Source organism: Candidozyma auris, chromosome 3 (genome assembly GCF_003013715.1).
Source record: "Candidozyma auris chromosome 3, complete sequence".
Lineage (NCBI taxonomy): Eukaryota > Fungi > Ascomycota > Pichiomycetes > Serinales > Metschnikowiaceae > Candidozyma > Candidozyma auris.
Window position 1 is genome coordinate 1,149,333 of NC_072814.1, and position 19,790 is coordinate 1,169,122.

At 47.1% G+C, this 19,790-nt stretch overlaps 5 protein-coding genes across 5 annotated transcripts; all 5 read right to left on the reverse strand. All coding sequences in view use genetic code 12, as the record gives it.

Annotated features, from left to right (window-relative positions):
* Positions 1–1,077: 1,077 nt before the first annotated feature.
* CJI96_0003160 (uncharacterized protein) lies at positions 1,078–4,143 on the reverse strand (the record flags this gene model as incomplete). Its single annotated transcript, XM_029033015.2, has 1 exon — positions 1,078–4,143. The coding sequence occupies one exon, from the start codon at positions 4,141–4,143 to the stop codon at positions 1,078–1,080; it is 3,066 nt and encodes a 1,021-aa protein (XP_028893330.2).
* A 2,439-nt stretch (positions 4,144–6,582) lies between these two features.
* Positions 6,583–8,283, reverse strand: HGT10 (glucose-inactivated glycerol proton symporter STL1; the record flags this gene model as incomplete). Its single annotated transcript, XM_029033014.2, has 1 exon — positions 6,583–8,283. The coding sequence occupies one exon, from the start codon at positions 8,281–8,283 to the stop codon at positions 6,583–6,585; it is 1,701 nt and encodes a 566-aa protein (XP_028893329.2).
* Positions 8,284–11,126: 2,843 nt separating this feature from the next.
* Positions 11,127–12,887, reverse strand: CJI96_0003162 (uncharacterized protein; the record flags this gene model as incomplete). The annotated part of the gene is made up of 1 exon (XM_029033013.2): positions 11,127–12,887. One exon carries the CDS (start codon positions 12,885–12,887, stop codon positions 11,127–11,129), a length of 1,761 nt encoding a protein of 586 aa, XP_028893328.1.
* A 374-nt stretch (positions 12,888–13,261) lies between these two features.
* Positions 13,262–15,439, reverse strand: MNN4-4 (Mnn4-4p; the record flags this gene model as incomplete). The annotated part of the gene is made up of 1 exon (XM_029033012.2): positions 13,262–15,439. The coding sequence occupies one exon, from the start codon at positions 15,437–15,439 to the stop codon at positions 13,262–13,264; it is 2,178 nt and encodes a 725-aa protein (XP_028893327.2).
* A 1,145-nt stretch (positions 15,440–16,584) lies between these two features.
* On the reverse strand, positions 16,585–19,413 carry CJI96_0003164 (uncharacterized protein; the record flags this gene model as incomplete). The annotated part of the gene is made up of 1 exon (XM_029033011.2): positions 16,585–19,413. One exon carries the CDS (start codon positions 19,411–19,413, stop codon positions 16,585–16,587), a length of 2,829 nt encoding a protein of 942 aa, XP_028893326.2.
* Between the last annotated feature and the right edge of the window lie 377 nt (positions 19,414–19,790).

The following is a 19,790-nucleotide window of genomic DNA, read 5'->3' on the forward strand; positions in this document are numbered from 1 at the left end:
GCTGCTTTCCTGCCAATTCCGTGGGGTGTCTTTCCTTGTTCACGCACCCGCCTTGTTCCTTTGTAGGGACAATGCGCGAGGGATACTCTGGATTGCCAGAGGGAAGCCCCCAGGCGCCGATGAAAGTGGGCAATCTAATTGAGATATCGAAGATGCAAATTCACATGTAAATTGGTGGTTGGCGGGAGCTCTCTGCAAAAATTTAAGCTCTTCAAGATTTAATTTTTTTTTCTTTTAGAAAAACTTCAAGTACTTCGAGCCTTCCCAGATAGACTTCAGGCTCAGCAATGTGCGAGGTCCAGGCACCCCAGGCAGAATTGGATATGGACGACTGGCTGCAACTGGACGCTGCCCAAGTTCAGACTGCCAAAGTCCATGATTCGTTAACAGCTTAAAGATCTTCATTGTGAAGTTACCTTTTTCCTTGAACTCAATGGCTTAATGCAGTTTATTTTTTGCTCTAGACAAAGGCTACTCCAAATTATTCAATTGGCTGGCTTGCTGCCCAGGGGCATAGTTCGGAATCGCGCCGTGCCGCCAGGCTTTTAGCCTTTGGTGCCTCGGTCGGCGTAGACAGCCAACGATCGAGTGCAAGAGTAAGTGGCAAAATGATTGGAGGAATTTTGACAGTTCGAGTATTGGAACTACGAATTTTGCTGCTGTTCTGCTTTGCCGATACCTTTCTCTACGGCCTGCTTAGTTTCTCTGGCTCAGCCATTGGCTGCGAATGGTAGATCTGGGTGCAAATCACAGGCTGTTTTCTCCATTCCCTGAAATGTATACAAGCGATGGCACAATACACCATTTTTGTTTGTTTCTAGATGAGACGTCTCTTACCTTAGGTACCCATACTTAGTACTAGACTTATCTCCTTGTTTGGGCTATCTCCTGGACTCGGCACTACGGATCAGAAAACAATGGATCACCTCACAATAGTCTACATTCACCTGAATCATTTGCATTCGTTAAAGGCACACTATGTCTACTGTTGCACACCCAAAGACCAGCTTTGAGGCAGTGCTCTTGTAGCCTGATTTGTCTCTTCTGTATTGTTTTTTCATCGGCTCCTGTTTTCGCTTACAAGCCCTTGGTGGTCTCGTTGATGTAGTCCATGAGCTCATGAAGAACATTTTCAAGCGAAGAGTAGAACGTACAGTAATCGTTGATGTCAACAAAATTGTTGCGCAAGTCGTAGTAGATCTTTTCGTTCAACTGCAGCAACTCATGCCTCTGGCTCTGGATTTCTGCCATGCTCTTCCCTTCGTTAAGGTCAACTTTATTCAGAAACACGCTCTGATTCATCACCTGTCGTTGTTCTGCCAGCTCCTTCTGCTGCTCTTCCTCCCATGAGCTCGTCTCGAATCCTTGCTGACCCTCATACTGAACCGTGCCCAAGTTGACTCCGTTACTAATGAGAGCTGGTTGAGGAACATCCATCGTGTTGAAGAGCTCACTCATATTCATGTACCCACTTACTTGGTAATCAAAGAACTCGACTCTCCCTTGCATTCCATCGCTCACCACACTCACCAATTTGAACACATTGTATTTCTTCAAGATGTACTCCCACGTGAGATTTGTGAGTGACAACATTCTCTTGTACTTCTCGTTCTTGAAATATTTTCTATTGAGAATGAAGAGCGCTTTGTTGATGAGCTTGACGTAAATCACCAACTCGTTCACAGTCATGAACTCGTACTTGAACTTGACACACATGATGATAAACAACAAGATTATTGAGTCCAACGGAATCGTTCGCTTCACATACCAGTTGAACTTGCCAAACTTGATGAAATCATTATACTTGAGGAAGTCATTCAAGTTGTGAAGAATCGAGGGAATTAAGTTGTTCTGGAGGTTCTCGTACGTAAACAACTCATGCTGATTGAAGCGCAACTGGGAAATGGATGAGCTGTCAAAATTGCTTATGATGTTGGCCTCCTGAATCTTACCAAAAGTGTCCTCATACTTGCTGAGCGATAGAGCAGATTCACGCTCCTTAGTAAGAGCCTTTTCGTTCCTTATGTTTCCAACGCTACCATCATCGAGGGCTCTGGAAGGGTTTCTGAGTAAAATCTTCTTATGAAGAAGCATTAATGCTCGGTCAACAAAACTCCATGAGTGATTTTTGATGAAATGAAGTAAGTTCATCTCTTGCACTGTTTTTGGAGGACGATCCTGATAATAGTGGGTAATTTTGTTGATTGACTTGTGGATGAAGTGAAATAAATTGACGATCATACGTTTGATTTCTTCCGTCTCCTCTGGAGTGATGTTTGTTGAGAGTCCGTTGTGAAGCTGATACACAAGCTCACTCAAGATCCTATCAAACTTAAATTTAACTAATAGTGCAAGGATGGTGACGTTCAAATTCTTTCTCACAACCATACCGTCCTCGTCAAGTACCGGGTCCTCATCGTCAGGCATGACTACATTGAAATCGTCAAATTTGCAAACTGGGGGCAAACAAAAGTTGTGACTGCTCAAGGCGTCAAGACCAAAGATGACCCACCAAAGAAGCCTTCTGAATTTGACGACTTTCCAATCCTGAATTCGGAGTGAGATGATGGGATCCTTATGTAGCTGCATGAACTTGGCGTAACGAATGATTTGAGACATTTCCATTGTTGAGGGATTGGGAGATGTGGACTGAATGATGACGTTTCCAAGCAACAAAGGCATAGTTTTGATGCCATGAGGATAATTGTAGTATTGGCAGATTTTGTTGAATCCTTTTAAGTACTTGTTGATGTCCTGATTGAGAAGAAGGTTATCGTACTCTTCAAACTCAGAGATGGTGGATGCATAAAGCACAGGGAAGTATAAGGTGTAGAACTGCAATAAATTGAAGTCTTTGGCACTTGGGCTATCGGAAGATGAATGAAGCGAGGAGCCCGGGGATGAAACAGACATGTTCTTATATGGATCGTACAAGTCCCAGTACTTTTCGTGTTCCTTGATGAACTCATTCAAATTGACCAAGATAGGGAGCAAAATATGGACCGAGTTGATGTAGCGCTCTAAAAGCTCAAAGGAGCGAGCTCGTGAGTTGGGTAAATGCGTAAGGAGGTCGGCAAACAAGTTGTCATTGTCATAATAAGTGTTCGTGCCGTATAAATAATTGACCGTGGTCGCTGGGTTGGAGGAGTAGGCATTGAGGGAGTTGTGGAGCCCTGGGTTGTTTGGTTGCGAATTCCTTTGAGCAGTAAACGAAACAGGCCCAGCCGATTCAGAGGGTGCATCAAGGAAGTTTTTCAGGGTGGCTCCTCCAGTAGAAACAGAGTTCTTATACAAGTTGGTGAGGTTTGTGGTCGAGTTGACTCTGCTTTGTAGTTCGCTTCCTGGCCTCCCTTCATCGGCCTTATCTGTGAGCGGCAGCGTCTTCGCATTGAGCATATCAACATTGGCAAACGCAAACGAGCTCAAGTTGAAAGTGTACTCCTCAGGCGGACCGTTCGAATTCTGCAACTCATCCAGGCCCAGAGGTTTGTTTGCATAGTTTGTGCCGAAGAAATTGTTGGTGATGTTGTTGCTGTTCTGGTTCAAGATCGGCGTTTGCAAGATATTGGGCGTGGCCATCTCGGGAGACAAGCCCTGTGCCTGGCCATGCCTGTAGAGATTGAGCCCTAGTTGAAGGTAGCTCAGTGGAGAGTCGTGCTGCAAGAATTCTGACTGCTTCTTCAGCAGGTGCTGTAGGTCGGCCTCGTTGTCCTCCTTATCATATTCTGAGTGGGAAGAGTGAGACAGGCCCAACTCCTGACCTACAGAGTTGTCAGCCAGCTTGACCGATTCACTCAGTTCCGACAGCGGTCTGGTAGACATGGCTACCGACGAATGGCCAGACAGCAGATCAGTCTTTGACTTTTTCTGTTTCAGAGCATCTTCGGCCCTCACACTCTTCCTCCTCTTCTTGCCGCCCTTCGACACCCTCTCATTGGCAAAGTATTTGCACGAGATTCCCAACTTGGAGCAGTTGTTACACACCGGGTGGGCCCTGGAACACTTGATTTTTTTCGAGTGGCAGTGGACACAGCTGAGGATGCGCCGCTGCCTCAGTTTCTGGAGCTTCATCACGGTGCCATCGTCAAGCACCTTCACCTCCAGGCCTCTGCACTTGCGCGTGGCGGCTGGGTGTTGGTCCATGTGTAGTGGGATCACCTCCATGGAGAAAGAAGAAGTTAGTCTAGTGTGGTTGAAAGAGTTGAAACAGATGGAAGGAATGGAGCCTTTTTGCGGGGGGCCCACTGCCAGTGGTACAGGAAGCAGCAGCAGCAGCAGCAAAGGCAGAGGCACAGGCAGAGGCAGCACCACCAGAGGCAGTAGATCTGCCGGAGAGGGTGAAACGGGCAGAGAGTGCGAAAGCGAAACCGGTCTTTGGGCCGGCCATGGGCGAGTGTTGGGACACGAGCTGGAACACGAATTGGGGCACGAATTGGGGCGAGCGTAAAGAGCGTAAAAGGCGTCTGGCAGCACGCTGGAAATAGGCCGTGGGCCGTGAAAACGAGCCAGGGCCAGGGCCAGGGCCAGGGGCAGGCAGCGGGAGGGTGCGTGGGGCAAACGCCGAAGAAATGCCAGTGCAGTCCTGGGCCCATGGTGAAATCGGCGTGATGGTCCAGTGGTGCTCGCCCCAGAGGAGTCGGGCAGCAGGCTGGAGAGGGGAATGATGGACGAGATCGAGGTCACCACTGCGGTGGAAAGGGGCATGGGAGACTATTTTCTCGGGGATTGGCTGCGGTGTTGGAGAGTTTTGCGAGAGTTTGGGACGGTAGGTCGGCGTTTGGTTGTTTGGCTCGGCGGTAGGAAATGGGTGCAAAATGCGAGTGACGAGCGAGCGACGAGCGAGCGACGACAACTGACCTAGGAACACACTCGTCTTATAAAATAAGAATCGTAGGCCGTCAGCTGAGAAGGGGTCAAGGCCACTAGGGTTGGGCGATAGCAGTTTTGGCTACACATGTGCTGTGGATCTTAATTACGGTTATCGTCCGACGGTGTGCTAAGCGAATAAGTGTAGTCGTTCGATGGCAGCCATTTGATGGGAGCTGCCCAGAGTGCGAAGCATGGGTAGATGGATCTCGCAGCAACGTCGAGGCCACCATTGGGCGTTAGCCCAGATTAGCGTTGGATGATTCAACGCTGCCGATACGAGACGGTGGGCCCAGGGGCACGGCTATGCGGTAGTGGGACCGGAGTGACCGAGGTGTAATGGGTTCGTTGAGCAAAGGGGGTTGCGTAATGGGGTTGCGTAATGGGGTTGCGTAATGGGGTTGCGTACTGGATGGGTTGTATACGAACTGTGGGTGCGACCTTCTTGGGGCGAGCGCACCGGTGACGTAGCTAGCTGGTGATGATGTTCTTGAGCAGGGGTTTCTCTGTGTAAAGTGAATCTCGGGGAACTAGCCTCGGGTCTCCGAGGAGCACGGTGGCGTCACTTAATGCTTTGCTTTGAGTTTTGCGTCTAAAGTGCCTGGACCATTTTGCACCTGAGGTGCGAGGAAAGTTATCCTTTGCGAATTTTTTCCACAAGTGAGACGCTGGGGGTCTAGTGGGCTTGCTGAAAATTCACCACAATGCCGTTCAGCAATACCGACTGGACCAAATCGACAGGTATGTTCACACCGCTATTCATTTAGCGGGATATGTATGCATTTTTGGCCAAGCTGCAGTGTGCTTTAGTGGCATCCAGCGAGGAGATGAGATGACCTCTCAGGAAAGATAAGTGAGAGTGGGCCAGAGCAAGCACAAACACCACTCACTCGCACAAAATTGCCTGGACAGCAACTTGGTCCTGCTGATTAAAAAACGACGTTGGCTACGGCTACGCAAATTACACCCTTTTGTGGACTGAAGCATGAGTCGATTTTGCTAGAATTCGCCTCCACAGCGGTGGTAGGTACTTGAGTGAGCAAAGGAAAATTATGGCTCTCTTTTCGCTTTTTGCCTCACCGTACTCTAAATCGTGATGGGTTTTTCCAGCGCTTTTTTTGCAACCACTGGTTTGCACAGAGGCGCCTCGGCGCACAAAATCTCCTTGTCTACATCTTAGGTTGCAAAAGCGCATCTCAGGAGCTTCTTTTTTAGTCCCATAAGAAAGGAAAAAAAAAAAAGGTCTGAGGAAAATCTCTCTTTCAATTCCGTTGTGCTTCCTCCTTGATGTCACCCGCTTTGCCCATTTTGCGTTCGCGGTTCCTTTTGTGACATGTGTGGCGGGTAAAGCACTTTTTTTTTTTCTTCTTTTCTTTTGGTGTTTTTTTGGTGTTTTGTGCACAGAGGCCGATGTACTGAAACACGGCTTTTGTGCCACTTGGGGCGGCTCATTTTTTTTTTTACCCTTTTTTTTGCTGGCTAATGTACAAGTCTCTTGTGGCGTTTGCTGGCATACGGTAGTGGATAGCCCATTTAAAGGTGCCCTGTAAACAGAGCCATTGCATAATCTTAATTGCCTGATTTTTTCAAATTCGGCGTTGCGGCTCCCGCCCAAGTGGGCCTTAGGGAGATGAAGCTGTCTTTATCCTTTCACGTACTATCTACAACAACAGTCAATTCTAGGTATTAATTATCTATTATCCAATCTTTGTATTCTTAGACTTGGTTGGCAGCCTTCTCAGTAGACATCACACCCTCCTCTGGCTTGTCAGAAGAGGAAGACAACACATCCTCCTTAACATCGAAGTTCTCCTTCTCAAACTCCTCGTCGAACAAGCCAAGCTGCTGGCCTTGTTCCTCGATCTCCTTGAGCGAGAGCTTTGGCAAGGTAGCAGCAACTCTCCATGGCTGGCGGCCGTCGGTGTGAGCCTTGGCGAAGATGATGTCAATTTCCTCCAAAGTTCTACCGGCAGTCTCTGGGTAGAAGAAGAAAATCACTGGCACAAACAAGTAGTTCATCAAGGCGAAGAAAAGATAGGCACCCCATGCAGATCTGTCCATGAAAACTGGAGTAAACATGACAACACCGAAGTTGGTGATCCAGTTGGTACAGGTGGAGATGGCGGTAGCAACAGTTCTTGTTCTCAATGGGTTGATCTCTGGTGGGTAGATCCATGGCAATGGCAAGATGGTGAATGCAAAGAAGGTAATGAATAGGTAGATACCCACGGCAGCACCCTTAGAGTTCTCAGTGGTTGGGTTGATCAAACATGCGAAACAGATAGTGAAAGAAATACCCTGACCCAAGGCACCAACCAAGAACAAGTTTCTTCTTCCGAAAGAATCAATCAAGAAGAAAGATGGAATGGTGGCAAGAGCGTACACGGTAGCGAAAACACCACCAAGAATCAAAGACAATCTTCTCTTACCCTTGAAAATGTAGGTCTCGAACAACACGGTGGAGTAGTAAATAGCAGCGTTACAACCGGTAAACTGCTGGAAGAATTGGGTAGAGGCACCAAGAACCATTCTCTGGAAGTGCTGGGTCTTACCACCAGAGAACAACTCCTTGAAACCAACCTGGGCTCTGGAGAATCTGGTGACGGAGTCCTGAATGAAAGTGAACTCGGCGTAAACCTCGTCGTGGTCGACTGGGACTCCCTTCATCTTAGACAAAACAGTCAAGGCTTCATCCTTTCTGTCCTTCGAGATCAACCATCTAGGAGACTCAGGCAAGGCCACAATACCGGTAAACAAAATGGCAGCAAAAACAATTTGGAAAGCAACAGGGAATCTCCACTGCACATCCGAGTTGATGTAAGAAAATCCAAAGTCCAACCAGTAGGCAATGAAAGTACCCACAGCGACGACGGAACCTTCCAAGTTGACCAATCTACCTCTGTTCTCAGCTCTGGACATTTCAGACTGCCACACAGGGATAGTGGCAGTGTTAAAACCGTTACCAATACCAGTGATGACACGGCCGATAACGAACTGACCGAGACCCCAGTTCTGGTGGAAAGAAGCAGTGGAAATGATAGTACCAATCACAATGATAATCGAGCCGCAGACAACCATAGGTTTACGACCAATCTTCTCACCTCTAATCAAAGTGAAGATAGCACCAAAGAAACAACCCAACTCGTAACAAGCAGTGACGGCACCCTGGATGACAGAAGCATGAGACTTCTCATGGGCGGTCAAGTCGTCGCTAAAACGAGGGTTGCTTGGATCGCTCCAACCACCAGAGTAGGTGGGTGGGAACTCTTTATTGAAGTACTCACCAGTGATGATACCAGACATCATACCCTGGTTGTAACCGAAAAGCGAGAAACCAATGGTGGCAGTAGCGGTCACCAAGGCTCTCAAAGGTCTACCCTGGAGGCCCCAAGTGGAAGTTCTGGAGAAAAGCTTCATGATGGGGACAGTGATGGAGGAAAAAATAAGAGAGAAAAGAAGAGGGTATGGAGCGGCGGGAGGCTGGGGTATTTATACCTGGGAGGTTCTAGGTTCGCTGGGACTTCTGCTTTAGGCGGAAGGCGTAAGTATGGGGAAAGAAATGCCTAACAAAAAATAAATAGCAGAAAAAGAAATGGTGCATGGCACTGGTCCAGGTGCATCTTGGCAGCGTGATGACGTTTTATCCATGTAGGTCGCTAGCGCCGCTATAGGGGGCGTGTGCAGGAGCCGCCTTGTTGATGAGTGTCACTATGCGGTGTAGCTTTGTCTGTGTGCAGGGTCATCACAAAAAGTTTTTCCCGTGCACCTGTTGATGACAAAAGAAAAGCGTCGACGAAGCTGCCTCGGGTCCGTGGGGGCGTACAATAGGGTTATTTGTTACGGTACATACGAAGAATGCTTTTTTTTTTTTTGATTTTTTTTTCGGCTAGATCCGTAGTGGCGAGATATGCGACCCCCGCGTTCGTTGCGGAGGCATGTTGAGGGGCTAGGGTTTCAGAGCATATTTCCGATTGGAACGTACAAGGGAATAGAGTTTCATTTCGATTTTTTGTGGGCAGTTTGGCCAGATTTGAGGTGGTATAGGGTTCTGGAAATGGGTTGGTAAGACTGGTTGTGCCTGCACACAGGCAGGGGACTATCTCTTTCGATGTAAGTGGTGGGGTAGTTGCAGGAAAGGCAGTTCTGTGCAGTGCGGCACGGACAAATTTTTTCCCAATCGAACCAAGATACAGGGGCGTTTGTTCCGGGGGCCCGGCGACCCGAGGGTGGGAACCCGAGGGTGTTGCAATACCGAGGAGCCCGGGAAGAGACGAGCCCGAACACTTAAATTTCAAAGAACTAGATGCTATAATTGTTCGAGTGCCTTGACAGCAGGTTTTGACAGGCCAAGAGCACCCGATGTGTCAACAAGAAAAAAAAACAAGTGGGTGCTAAGAATTCAAGATGTCAAGGGACTATCGCGCGAAGTTCATGCCGAGGAGCTGGGTAACAAAGAGCTCACCCACAAAAGGCAGGTGGAACTGGAAGAGGAGCTAAAAGGTGAAAGTGGCCGAAAAATGGTCCGATTGATAGTGGGCAGAGAAAGCAGAAATTGGAGCTTGAGGAATCGGGAATTGGGAATCGGGAATCTGGCCTAGTGTAGTGTTTCTTAGGTACGATAGTAGGAGCTGATAAGTGAGGTTACAGTAAGGAATGAAAAAAATCTGACATGAGCAGGCTTGAGAAGCAGGCTTGAGACCCACACAAGGGCACTGATATCCACAAGCCCAACAGATCACAATTGTGCTTGTCCAGACAATAGAACACGAAAAACAAGCACGCGGAGCAGGGGGAGCAGAAAACCCATCAATTAACCAACCAGCAAGAGCATGGAGGTTGGTTTGCGTTTTTTTTTTTTTGGTCCTGGCTGCAAAATGTCGTCAACAATCGTCATTCAAGGTGAGCCAGACAAGCACCATCCACATGGACCAAATCGCCCCTAAAAAGAAAAGGAAGAAAACCGACAAAACCAATAAACCGAATCCAAACAACGGTCACCACGTAAGGCAAAAGGTAATAGGCAAATGCAATTGTAAGATCAGCAAAGCAGGCCCTCGCCAAAGGCAGAATTCACGCTCGCCGCTTTGGGAACCACAACCCCCGTCTACTCCCGTGCCCACGTCACCAAGCGGTCAAGAACCACAAGTAATGTAAAGGCCCACACAGTAATATGGAGGCAGTCTTCTAATATGGAGGTGCCTCGCTCAATATATAGGTCCTGGCAAGTAATATGGAGGCGCTTTTCTAATATGGAGGCTCTCCCAGGTAATATGGAGGCATGAGCCCGTGAAACTGGGCGCTGGTGAGCGCTAATATGGAGGTCCCTGGGCTGCTGGCGCTTTTCGCTCAAAACATCTAATTGACCAACGGAAGCCTTATTGCACGAAGCGCTTGTGCCTCCGAGATCCCTCCAGCTTGCTCCTCTCCTCAAATTTGGCCCTGCCTTATCGTCCTGCCTCGGCGTGCTTGTATCTACTCCGCGGGGACGGTGCTGTTTCTTTTCCTGCCACCAGGCACCGTTTTTTTCCTGGGCCTGGTCGTGGGCGCCACGCAGTGGCCACGCAGTGGGGCCTGCCTGCCTGCCTGCCTGCCTGCCTGTCTGTCTGTCTTTTTATTTTTATTTTTTTTTGTCTCGCGCCAGCTTCTCTGCCACAGCTTTAGTGGATTGTGCGTTGGCCTGGTTTGGCGCGAGGGCTCCAGAATGCAATTGGGCCTGCTGGGGCAATTTGAGCCTGGCTTCCAGCGTCTCCCCACACCCCACACTTCTCGGCATTGTGTGATTTTCGTGGCTCCCTACACGTTTGAGGGATTTGTGGTTTAGTAGTTGGGGGCCACATGTTATGTTGGTGGGGATGGGTGGAGATGGAGGGGATCGGTGGTGGTTGCAACGTTGCTTTGCGTGTTTCTTGTACGTATTTGCTTTCCTTTTAGGAGGGTGCTTTTCCCCAACCCGTCCTACTGCCATTGTCGTAGCCCTCGTATACTTTTTTTTTGTCTTTTTCAGCCTACTTTGCACCTACTTTGTCTCACCCAGTATTCTATTACACTTACGCATCGGAGTCATGCACAGCGCTCGCTAGGCTACACTTGACCTTGTGCTCTCGTATTCCTCAAGGTCGAGAAGTACATCTCTTTAATGCCGCTTTGTGCTCTCGTTTAACTTGAGCGCTTGGACAACTGTGTCCGGCGCACGCTGCATGCCATGCCCCACACTTTTATATATGTCTCCCAATCAATACCCTAAAATTTCACCTTACATTTCACCTCACAATCGTCTCAAACATGCCCACAAGACTGAAGTAGTGGCCCACAATGCCCAACACCACAAATAAGTGCCACAAGTTGTGACTCAGCCCAATGTAGTCCACCCACCAGAGCGAGAGAAAGTCTCCCCGGTAGGGCGTCCGTGTGGGTGTCGTTGGAAAATGTTTCTCGATCACCGTCATCGTCTGCGTCTCGATCGACCCGCTCGCTGACAAGGCGTTGCTGTCTCTCCTCACATCTTCAATCTCCTGCTCGAGCTCCTCCATCTCCTCCTTGCCGGAGTTCTCAAATCCCGTCAACACGTCCAGTGGTGTATGCGTATGCTGACACAGGGTGTCCTGATCTATGATTACATCGTATCTCCATCGCTCGGGAATGAGCCCAGCGTAGAAGAGCACGCCAATCCAGTACCACAAAAACGACTTGTACGAGAGGGGCGTGTAGAAGTAAAGCGAGTTGTAGAACCCCTCGTAGTACCATTTGAAAAAGAACGTGGTGCCGCCCATCACCGCCAACCCGACAAAGAAGGCGATTCTCAAGTGCCGACACTCAGGCTTATCAAAGTAAGGCAGCCAGTTGAACGTCAAGCCGCCGAGCCCGCAGAAGATGGAAAACCCAACGAAAAAGCGAAGAAGACGTGGCATGTGGTACAACGCACAATACTCGGCGGAAATCACCGAGCACGATATGAGCGTGGTAATACCAGTGTAGTCGACACAAGCAAATCGAGACCTGATCTTCAAGTGGGCAAAGCACGAGTACGTGTGCCACAAAACAGAACTTATGAGGCACTTGGCGCTCGCAGCAAAGAACAAGTACATGATGCAATTGTCGGTTAAGGAATTGGCCTGGTAGGTAGACGTGCTAGGGAAATGAACGAATGCAAGCCATGCCACAGCGAAAAGCCCAAGCATGTGGGTCCAGATGTTTCCTGTTTCATTGTGGTCGAAGTGAAACATCGACTTGACCATATCCCAGTGGCCCATGGTGAAACGGTACCCTTCGATGATGTACTTGTTTTCTCTCCATGCCAATGGAAGCTGGTAGTAGTGCAAGTACCCTTCCTCTGACTGCTTCAACGCCTTGTTGAAGTTAAAGAACCGTAAAGCACTTGTTACCTCGTCCTCATCAACGGCACCCGCCTTCTGCGAAAGGTACCCGTCAATATGGGCCAACTTCTCCTCAAAATAGTGCAACGTATCTATGAGCTTATTTTGTAGCGCCTCCTTCCGCGCCATTCCCGGGAATCCTGCTCCCAAACTGCTGCTGGCGACACTGGCGTTGTCTGTTAAATCATCTGATGCGTTGAACAAATAGTTGTACTGATCATCAAGGGTCTTGTACAAGAACTCAGCGTTTCGAAACGAGTTGAGAAGCACCAGCTCCTTTACTTTGTACAACTGCTCGTAAACCCGGTTTAAATGTGCCATGGAAACCTGACGAATCGAAGTTATCAGGCTCAACGACGCCAGACTGCCCCGACGAGATCTTCCTTCCTTTTCCGTTTCTTTCTCGCTCCCTTCATCAGTGTTTTCTTCTTCTTGCAGACTCATCACTCTAAAATAGGTTTCAAACCGCTCAATGCGTTTTTCAATCAGCGAAAGAAATATATCAAGTTTCTCTATTAAGAGTTCTTCTGTCGTAGCGAACTCTCTATCCTCTTTTGAATCACTAGAGCTCGAGAGACCCGTTGAAGCCGATGAAGCCGACCCGTCCGATCTCTCTAAGACTCTTCTCCTCAAAAGTGTCTCTGACATGATGAGAAAAGATCTCGTTGGAAAGAAATGAGCTTTTTGCTTAAAATGAGCTAGTGGTAATTCGGCTCGGTAAATTAGAGACTAGCCGTCTGGCATGTGGGCCCTTGGAAAAAGAAATGTAGCCCCTAAAATTTAGCGCCTGCATGCAGAGCGATCCTTGTCCGTACACAACTACCAATGGTTGCAAAAAGAAAAAAATTACAATCTTCAGGAATACGTTATCATCGTATTAAGTTTATGCATGAATGCTATCATTAGTGATTTGATTATTGGTCCGTGACAGACGCAACGTGAGTTGCTCTGGGTAATTTACACTGCTATCGCTCGTGCTATTCTTTTTTTTCCTTCTTGACTGAAAGCTTCATTCAGACCACTCATGATGATGGCTCAGGATGGTGTTTAACCCTGTCGTACTTTTCGTACTCAAAGAGACACTTTCTCATCGGCTTTTGCATGTGGATGCTTGTAGTCAACTTCTTATACCGTTCTCGCACGGATGCAACGGTCAACTTCTTGCTGTCCTTGCCATTTTTGTCGAACAAGAAGTCCATCTCCTTGGCATGAAATTCGGTCAAATCCGCTGTCAAGAAGTACTCTATAAGCGTGTCTTCGTCTTGCAAAAGCTTCAATGTCTGTTCTTCCGACAAGTTCTTGCTCGCTTCAATGAGCATTCCTCTTTCTTCGCTGCCTTCTTTTGTATATTCCGTTTTCTCCAATACCTCCGTAACCTTCTGTTTAGGAACCCAGAGGCCGATGCTGGGTACATAGATCCATCCGTCGAATTCATATTCGTCAAGGCCCTTCGAGTAAGAAAACTTCAATCTGTTCTCAATCTGCTGTGGAATGAATACTGGCACTCCACTCAACATTGAGTAGTGCAAAGGTTGAAGCTGGTCAAGGGTGTAGAAATGCTTCCTTCTGTCATTATACACCTCGGCTTCCATGTCTCCATCCTGCTTCTCAACGATAGGATTATCCTTGTACTCCTGCGGAAGCGATGCGTCAGATTTTGCAAGACCGGTGATGTCGATGTAGATACCCGACTCGACGTCAATAAATCTTCCGTCAATGTGGTTCTCCTTCTTCGAAATGCCTCGGTTGTGAACATAACTGCCTATATCGATCAAGAACTTTCCATAACCCTCACTAGGGTCCTCGAGTACTAGTGTCTGATTGTAGTCTCTCGAGAGTCGCAACAACTCCTTGACTGGCATCTGCACATCAATGTCATTATCGTAAGGAAACATGAGACCATTCCAGTACCATGATAACAATGGTCCGTGCTCAATCCACGAAACAAGGTCCTTTTCTTCCACAAACCGACTCCAGTTTCTTAACAAACGCTCCAAAATGATGTTTGTTCTGGTGACACGTTCCGCTCTGGTCCAACCTTCCTTGTCGTACATGAGAGCGTCGGTGAAGAATCTCCAGTCGTAATGCCAGCCAACATCATTATCCTTATTGCGATATTCTTTTGTATTAAGAGTTGGTTCTTTGAAGTATGGAATCTCAGTCTCGTCATTGTAGGGAGCGCACTCACGAAGTCCATCTAGGTAGTTTTGTTCCATTACTGTGAGGTTTTTCTTGCTCTCGTAATGCTTTATTTGATCATCAACGGAGGACCTATCATAGTGGAAAGCCTCGGCGTTCAAGGGTAAATCGCCCTTGTTTTTGTGAGTCGTGGCGTACACTTTGTAAGGGTCATCGCTCTCAGGCAACGTCTTTGGCTTGATCTTGCTGAGCAATTTCTTGTACACTTTTAAATGATTGATTTTGAAAGTCAGTGCAGATTTGATGCTATTTTGGACAGATGATCCTAGCTGCTGCTTGATAAAGCGTTCCACTAATCCAGAGTTTTTGAGCCTCTGCTCGGGACCCTTACTCTGATCAACGTAGAATTCGTACGTTCCGGAGTTCTTATTAAGAATTATTACTTTCAAAGGTTTAGGAAGATTGGTCAAGGCGTATGATTTCGCCATAAAAGAACGATGCTCGTTGTAGGTATTGTGATCATGCTTACAATGAGCAAAAATGACAGCATCTGGAATTTGTTCAATGGACGTGAACCCCATTTGCTCAATCTCCTCTTGCGAGAGGTCCTGCTTGTTCTTGCAGAAATAATTCACGTCAGGTCTACCTCTGATTCTCGACCTGATCTTGTTACAGGTCATCTTGTCCTGATCCTTGAAGTACTTGTTTAAGCCTGTGAGATCGATCCAGTCAGCCCAATGAAACGGGTATACTGGCATCTCTTCCTTGTCGTTGTTTTGAATAAGCTCATTCAAGTACACTGCAAGAGTAAAGCGAGGATCGTACCATAGCGTGCTATCGGTCTGGCTCTTGTCTGTCAGCAAGACATGCTCTACCGGCACTTCCGCCTCCAAGTACTTGAGATCCGCGTCTGAAAGCCAATACTTTTCAGGATTCCCCCGAACTTTGTTGAACAACAGGCGGACCCGGCTCTCGAACGAGGTTTGTAAGATGCCAGGCACCTCGATAACCTGGCCAAAGTGATTGGCAGTGAAAACAATGATGAGGTTGAGAATCACCATAGCGCAGAGTACGGCTGCTGCCGCCTTGCGGTGAGTATTCACCTTATTTAGCAAAACCTGAAACATAACGAGGATCAAGGTCCCAATGTAAATGGAGCTCTAAGTAATGGGAAAATCTAGAAGGTGTTGGGGAATGAGGAAGGATGGTCTTGAATCACCTGCAGTGGAGCTTGATAGAAAAGGTAAGGTCAGTTTTGGACGTGTCGATAGGAGAAAGGAATGCAACTTGAAGGGTTATTATATGTGACGACGCTTTGTTTGTACCTGAAAGAAAGAACTAGCCTTCGGTCGTGTCGTAATTCTCTAATAAGTGGGGGCAAGAGAACCACACAATGCGACGGAGCTTGGCGGATGCAAAATCAAGCAGTAACTTGGCACTAAACGGCGGATAAAACAACAAAAGGGTATGTAGCAAAGGAGCTCGAAAAGAAGTGACAGCAGTTGCTTACCTGAAGGATTCGGATAGAAAAAGATCAACTTGTGAAATATCCCGGATTTTTAGCCCCCGTATGCCGTCGAGTGGCTGAAGGTACAGAGGAATGCAATCGCGAGGTGGGGCAAAGACACAGGATGAAAGCTTTGCTAGCTAAATTTAAAACAACACTTTCGATGGTTCTATCTTGTGCTGAATCACAGTCTTACTTTAACTTTCGTTAACGTCGAAGCCAAATAGCCGTACTGGAAAACTCATCGAGCTTATACTTAAGTAGCACTTAATGTGCAAAACGAGTGCGGCAAAAATATGCACCCTGGACCAGTGAAAAAACGCCTCACGAAAAAAAGTTCACCACTGTTGCAGGAATGCCAGACACGGAATGGGAAAGAGTGCAAGGTAACGCCCTTTAAACGTTGACGCTTGGAGGCTTCTACAAATTAGCTCAAGCGAGACAGACGACCAGGGCGTGGCATTGCATCGCCTCACATGATCGCGTTTGAATAGTTCTACCATCTGACTTCGTTCCAGCAAAATCATCTCCAGTTGTCAGCACACGAGCACTTCCGCGATTGGGCCAAAAATAATAAAAAAAAGCACGGTACCTCAAAGAATATGCACTTCGTTGTGTACACACTGCGAAAGGTTTGAAACTTCCTTCTTCTCGCCTAGTCTTGTATGAAGTCACACCATTTTGCAACCTGAACTGCATTCACTTCTTAATTGGCTCCTTGGTGCCTAATACTCGCGTAGGAAGAGGCAACAGCTCCAAGATGTCGCGAAGCTGAGCGTGCATACTGGAGGCGAGTTTTTCAATCTCCAGCGTATTTTGATCCACCATTTTATCGTACTTGGTGAGGTCTCGAAGCAAGAGCTGGGCCTCTTTGTCCCCTTCTTCGAGATCTCCTAGTTTGGCCAACTCAAGCTCGTCATAGTCCTCGTTATCGACGCCCAAATCAGCATCTTGTACTTCAAAGAGACCGTTATTAAGCTTCTCCCACCTGGCATTGATCTCTGCTTGATCTCTCGTAACACCTTGCTTTACTGCATCTCCACCACTGTCATCTTTGCGGGATTGCTTCTCCAAGTAGTGGCGAATAATCCTTCGCTTAGCCAAAATTGCCTCCATCCGATTATCCACCTGCTGCTTTAGGAGTTGCGGATCCACTGGGGCTGTCGGCTGCATTTTTGTGAAATGCACCATGACCAGTTCAGGTTCGGAGTTCTTGCGGCGAAGCGCCAAAAGGAAGCTTTGAACCCACTCAATAAGTCCAGTAAATATCTTCTTGTCGTCTTTCAAGTAGAGATCACGAAGAAGGCGCCAAAAGCCCCTCTCATGCTTATTTAAAAGAGTCTTGAAGCGGTTAAAAATCTCCACGGGTGACGTGAAATAGATTCCGCCTTCATCTAGCTGCTTAAGCTCTTCCATGAGATCATTCATGAATAATTGGAAGTCTCTGAAAGCTGTGTGGATTTCACACTGCTTCATCACCGTCATAAGCGGGTTGTAAAAAACAACAAGAAATTTCTTGATAAGCTGAGTGAGTTCTGGCTCCTTCCAGAGCTGCTTCATCAACTCTTTGTCTCTAGACCGCACCTCAAGTTGCCAGAGCTGTTGTAACGACACGAAAACCGCAGCCTCGTCGACATTCTTGTGATCTTCCATCAGGACGTATTTTTGGTATGATTGTTCAATCTTTTGATAGGTCGCGTACTCGGCAGCCGAAAGCTTCTTGCCAAGTTTTTCCGTTTTAAAAATTGTCAACAACAAGTGTTCCTCATTCAAAATACTCTCCTCCTTAATCTGATCGGCTACTTCGATATCGTGCAGTGCAACATAGTCCATGATTCTTTTGACAAAAGGCAGAAACTCCAGAAGGTTCAATGGCTCTTCCTCGAGCAACTTGGTTCTTTCTTTCAGGTAATCTTGTAAGTCTTCGTCAAGTAACATGATAAACATCATAGAAAGCAAATTGTTCACCTTCTTCTTGTCCTCACTTGAAGACCAAGGCATGTTCACGGTGGGAACACTGATAAGAAGCATATCCACTATTCTTGTCATAACTTTCATCGGATTAGCAAACTTGAGAATACCGTAGCACATACTGTAGGGAAAGAATCTGTGGAACTTAAGGCATTTTCTGAACCACTCACTGGAATTGTCTTGACTAAGGAATACTTGGTAAAGAGTAGCAGCAATTTCCAACTTGCACCACTCGAAGAATGTCTTTAGAAGCGGAGACACTTCTTCCATTGTCTTTGTTTTGCTAAACTCAGCAAAAATCTGTGAGAGCAGCTCGGGGTCCTCTAAAAGTTGCTTCTTAAAGTCCTCGAACTTCTTCGATAGGTCATAAACTGACTTGGCGGTTTCTTCTTGAAATTCAATCTGCGTTAACAACCTACGCTTCTCAAGGTCCATTCTCAGGATGTAGTCTTCCTCTTGACTTTCGGTGAGTTTGTCAAAATTTCTTTTCTTATCGTCAATGAAATGCTGAAGTATATCGCAGTGTGCGATTTCTGGCTTTGCTAGAAGGGACGCCATGTACCCACGAAGCGCCAAGCGCAACTTTTCACGGTGATATCTCTGATTAGCGTATCTTGGCTTCTTTGAAGTGCCTGATACCACGCTCACGCTGTCCAGCAGCGAACTAGAGGAGCTGTCTGTGGCTGAATGGCCCAGATCGTTGCTCAATTTTTTAGGCAAACGAGTGATATCTGTAGTCATAAGTCCGGGATACTTTTTCTTTAGGTCAGCTTCGAGTCTCTTGAAATCCAGGTACAGCTTGCTGATGAAATGAGACTTATACAGAAACTTTCCAGACGCACCTTCTCTCTTTGTCACTTGTAAAACGAACAAGTAGTGCAGCTTACGTTTTGTCTCCGGCGAATTGAACAACAGGGACCATGAAGACTTTTCAGCGTTGACATCCACATTGATGATATCGACAGCAACAATGTTCACGTTGATATTGTTCAGAAAAACCATTCTCTCGTAATCCTCCAACGAGCGTGTTCCCTGAAACGCATCGAACGACTGTTTGGCCGCATTAGGTGCCCGACTAAGCTTATCGAGCTTGCCCTTATCTGACTCTCTAAGGTGGTCACTGTCCAAATACTGGAACTCCTTTTTGCTGATAATCATGGAGTTGTAGAACATGATGAGCAACGAAGAAAGTCTTGAATTGATCTGGTGTCTTTTGGTGACCAGCTCTTTTCGCTCAATCGAGTCCGAAATGTGTTTTTTGTTGAAGCTATCGATAAATGGGTGCACCGTGTCTCTCCAAAACTCAATTTGTTCCATTTCCGGATTGCTTGCAATCAAGGGAAAGGTCTTGATGTAGTTTTGGAAGAAATGTTTGAGAATAGGCATCTGTATTCCCTGAGGATGGTTGAACTGCCTAAACGGCGGCCCCAAGAGCAGCACCGAGTTCGGCACCGAGAGCCAGTGGAGCTCTTTCTTGATACAAAGCTCCAACAAAGCTTTTCTCAAAAAGTGCTCTTGAGCAGGCGTGAAGGAGTCAATGAACTCCAAATCAGACATGGTTGGTGGCGATAGTAGTTTCCGTTGAGGGTGAGAAGCTATAGCGGTTAGGGGTGCAGGGGCGCAACCACCAAGACAAGATTGAAGATGAACAGGAAGTAAGCAAAAAGGAAGAAAACGGCAACAAAAAAAGAAGTTGTTGATGAGATTGATCGAGGAACTTGTAGTAATCCTTTTTTGTTGGCGTGGTGAACGGAGCTTTTTAGAGTAGGTAGGTTGCCGACTAGGGGAATTCTAAGGGGGGAGGAGGTTTGGAAGGTGGACTTCTGGTTGGGAAGTCTAAACAAAACAATATAAAAAGATAGAAAAGCTTCTATAATTGTGCTGTTAAGTTGGATTTTCTCGTAGCCGGTTCTGGTTGTCTCATTTGTGTGGGG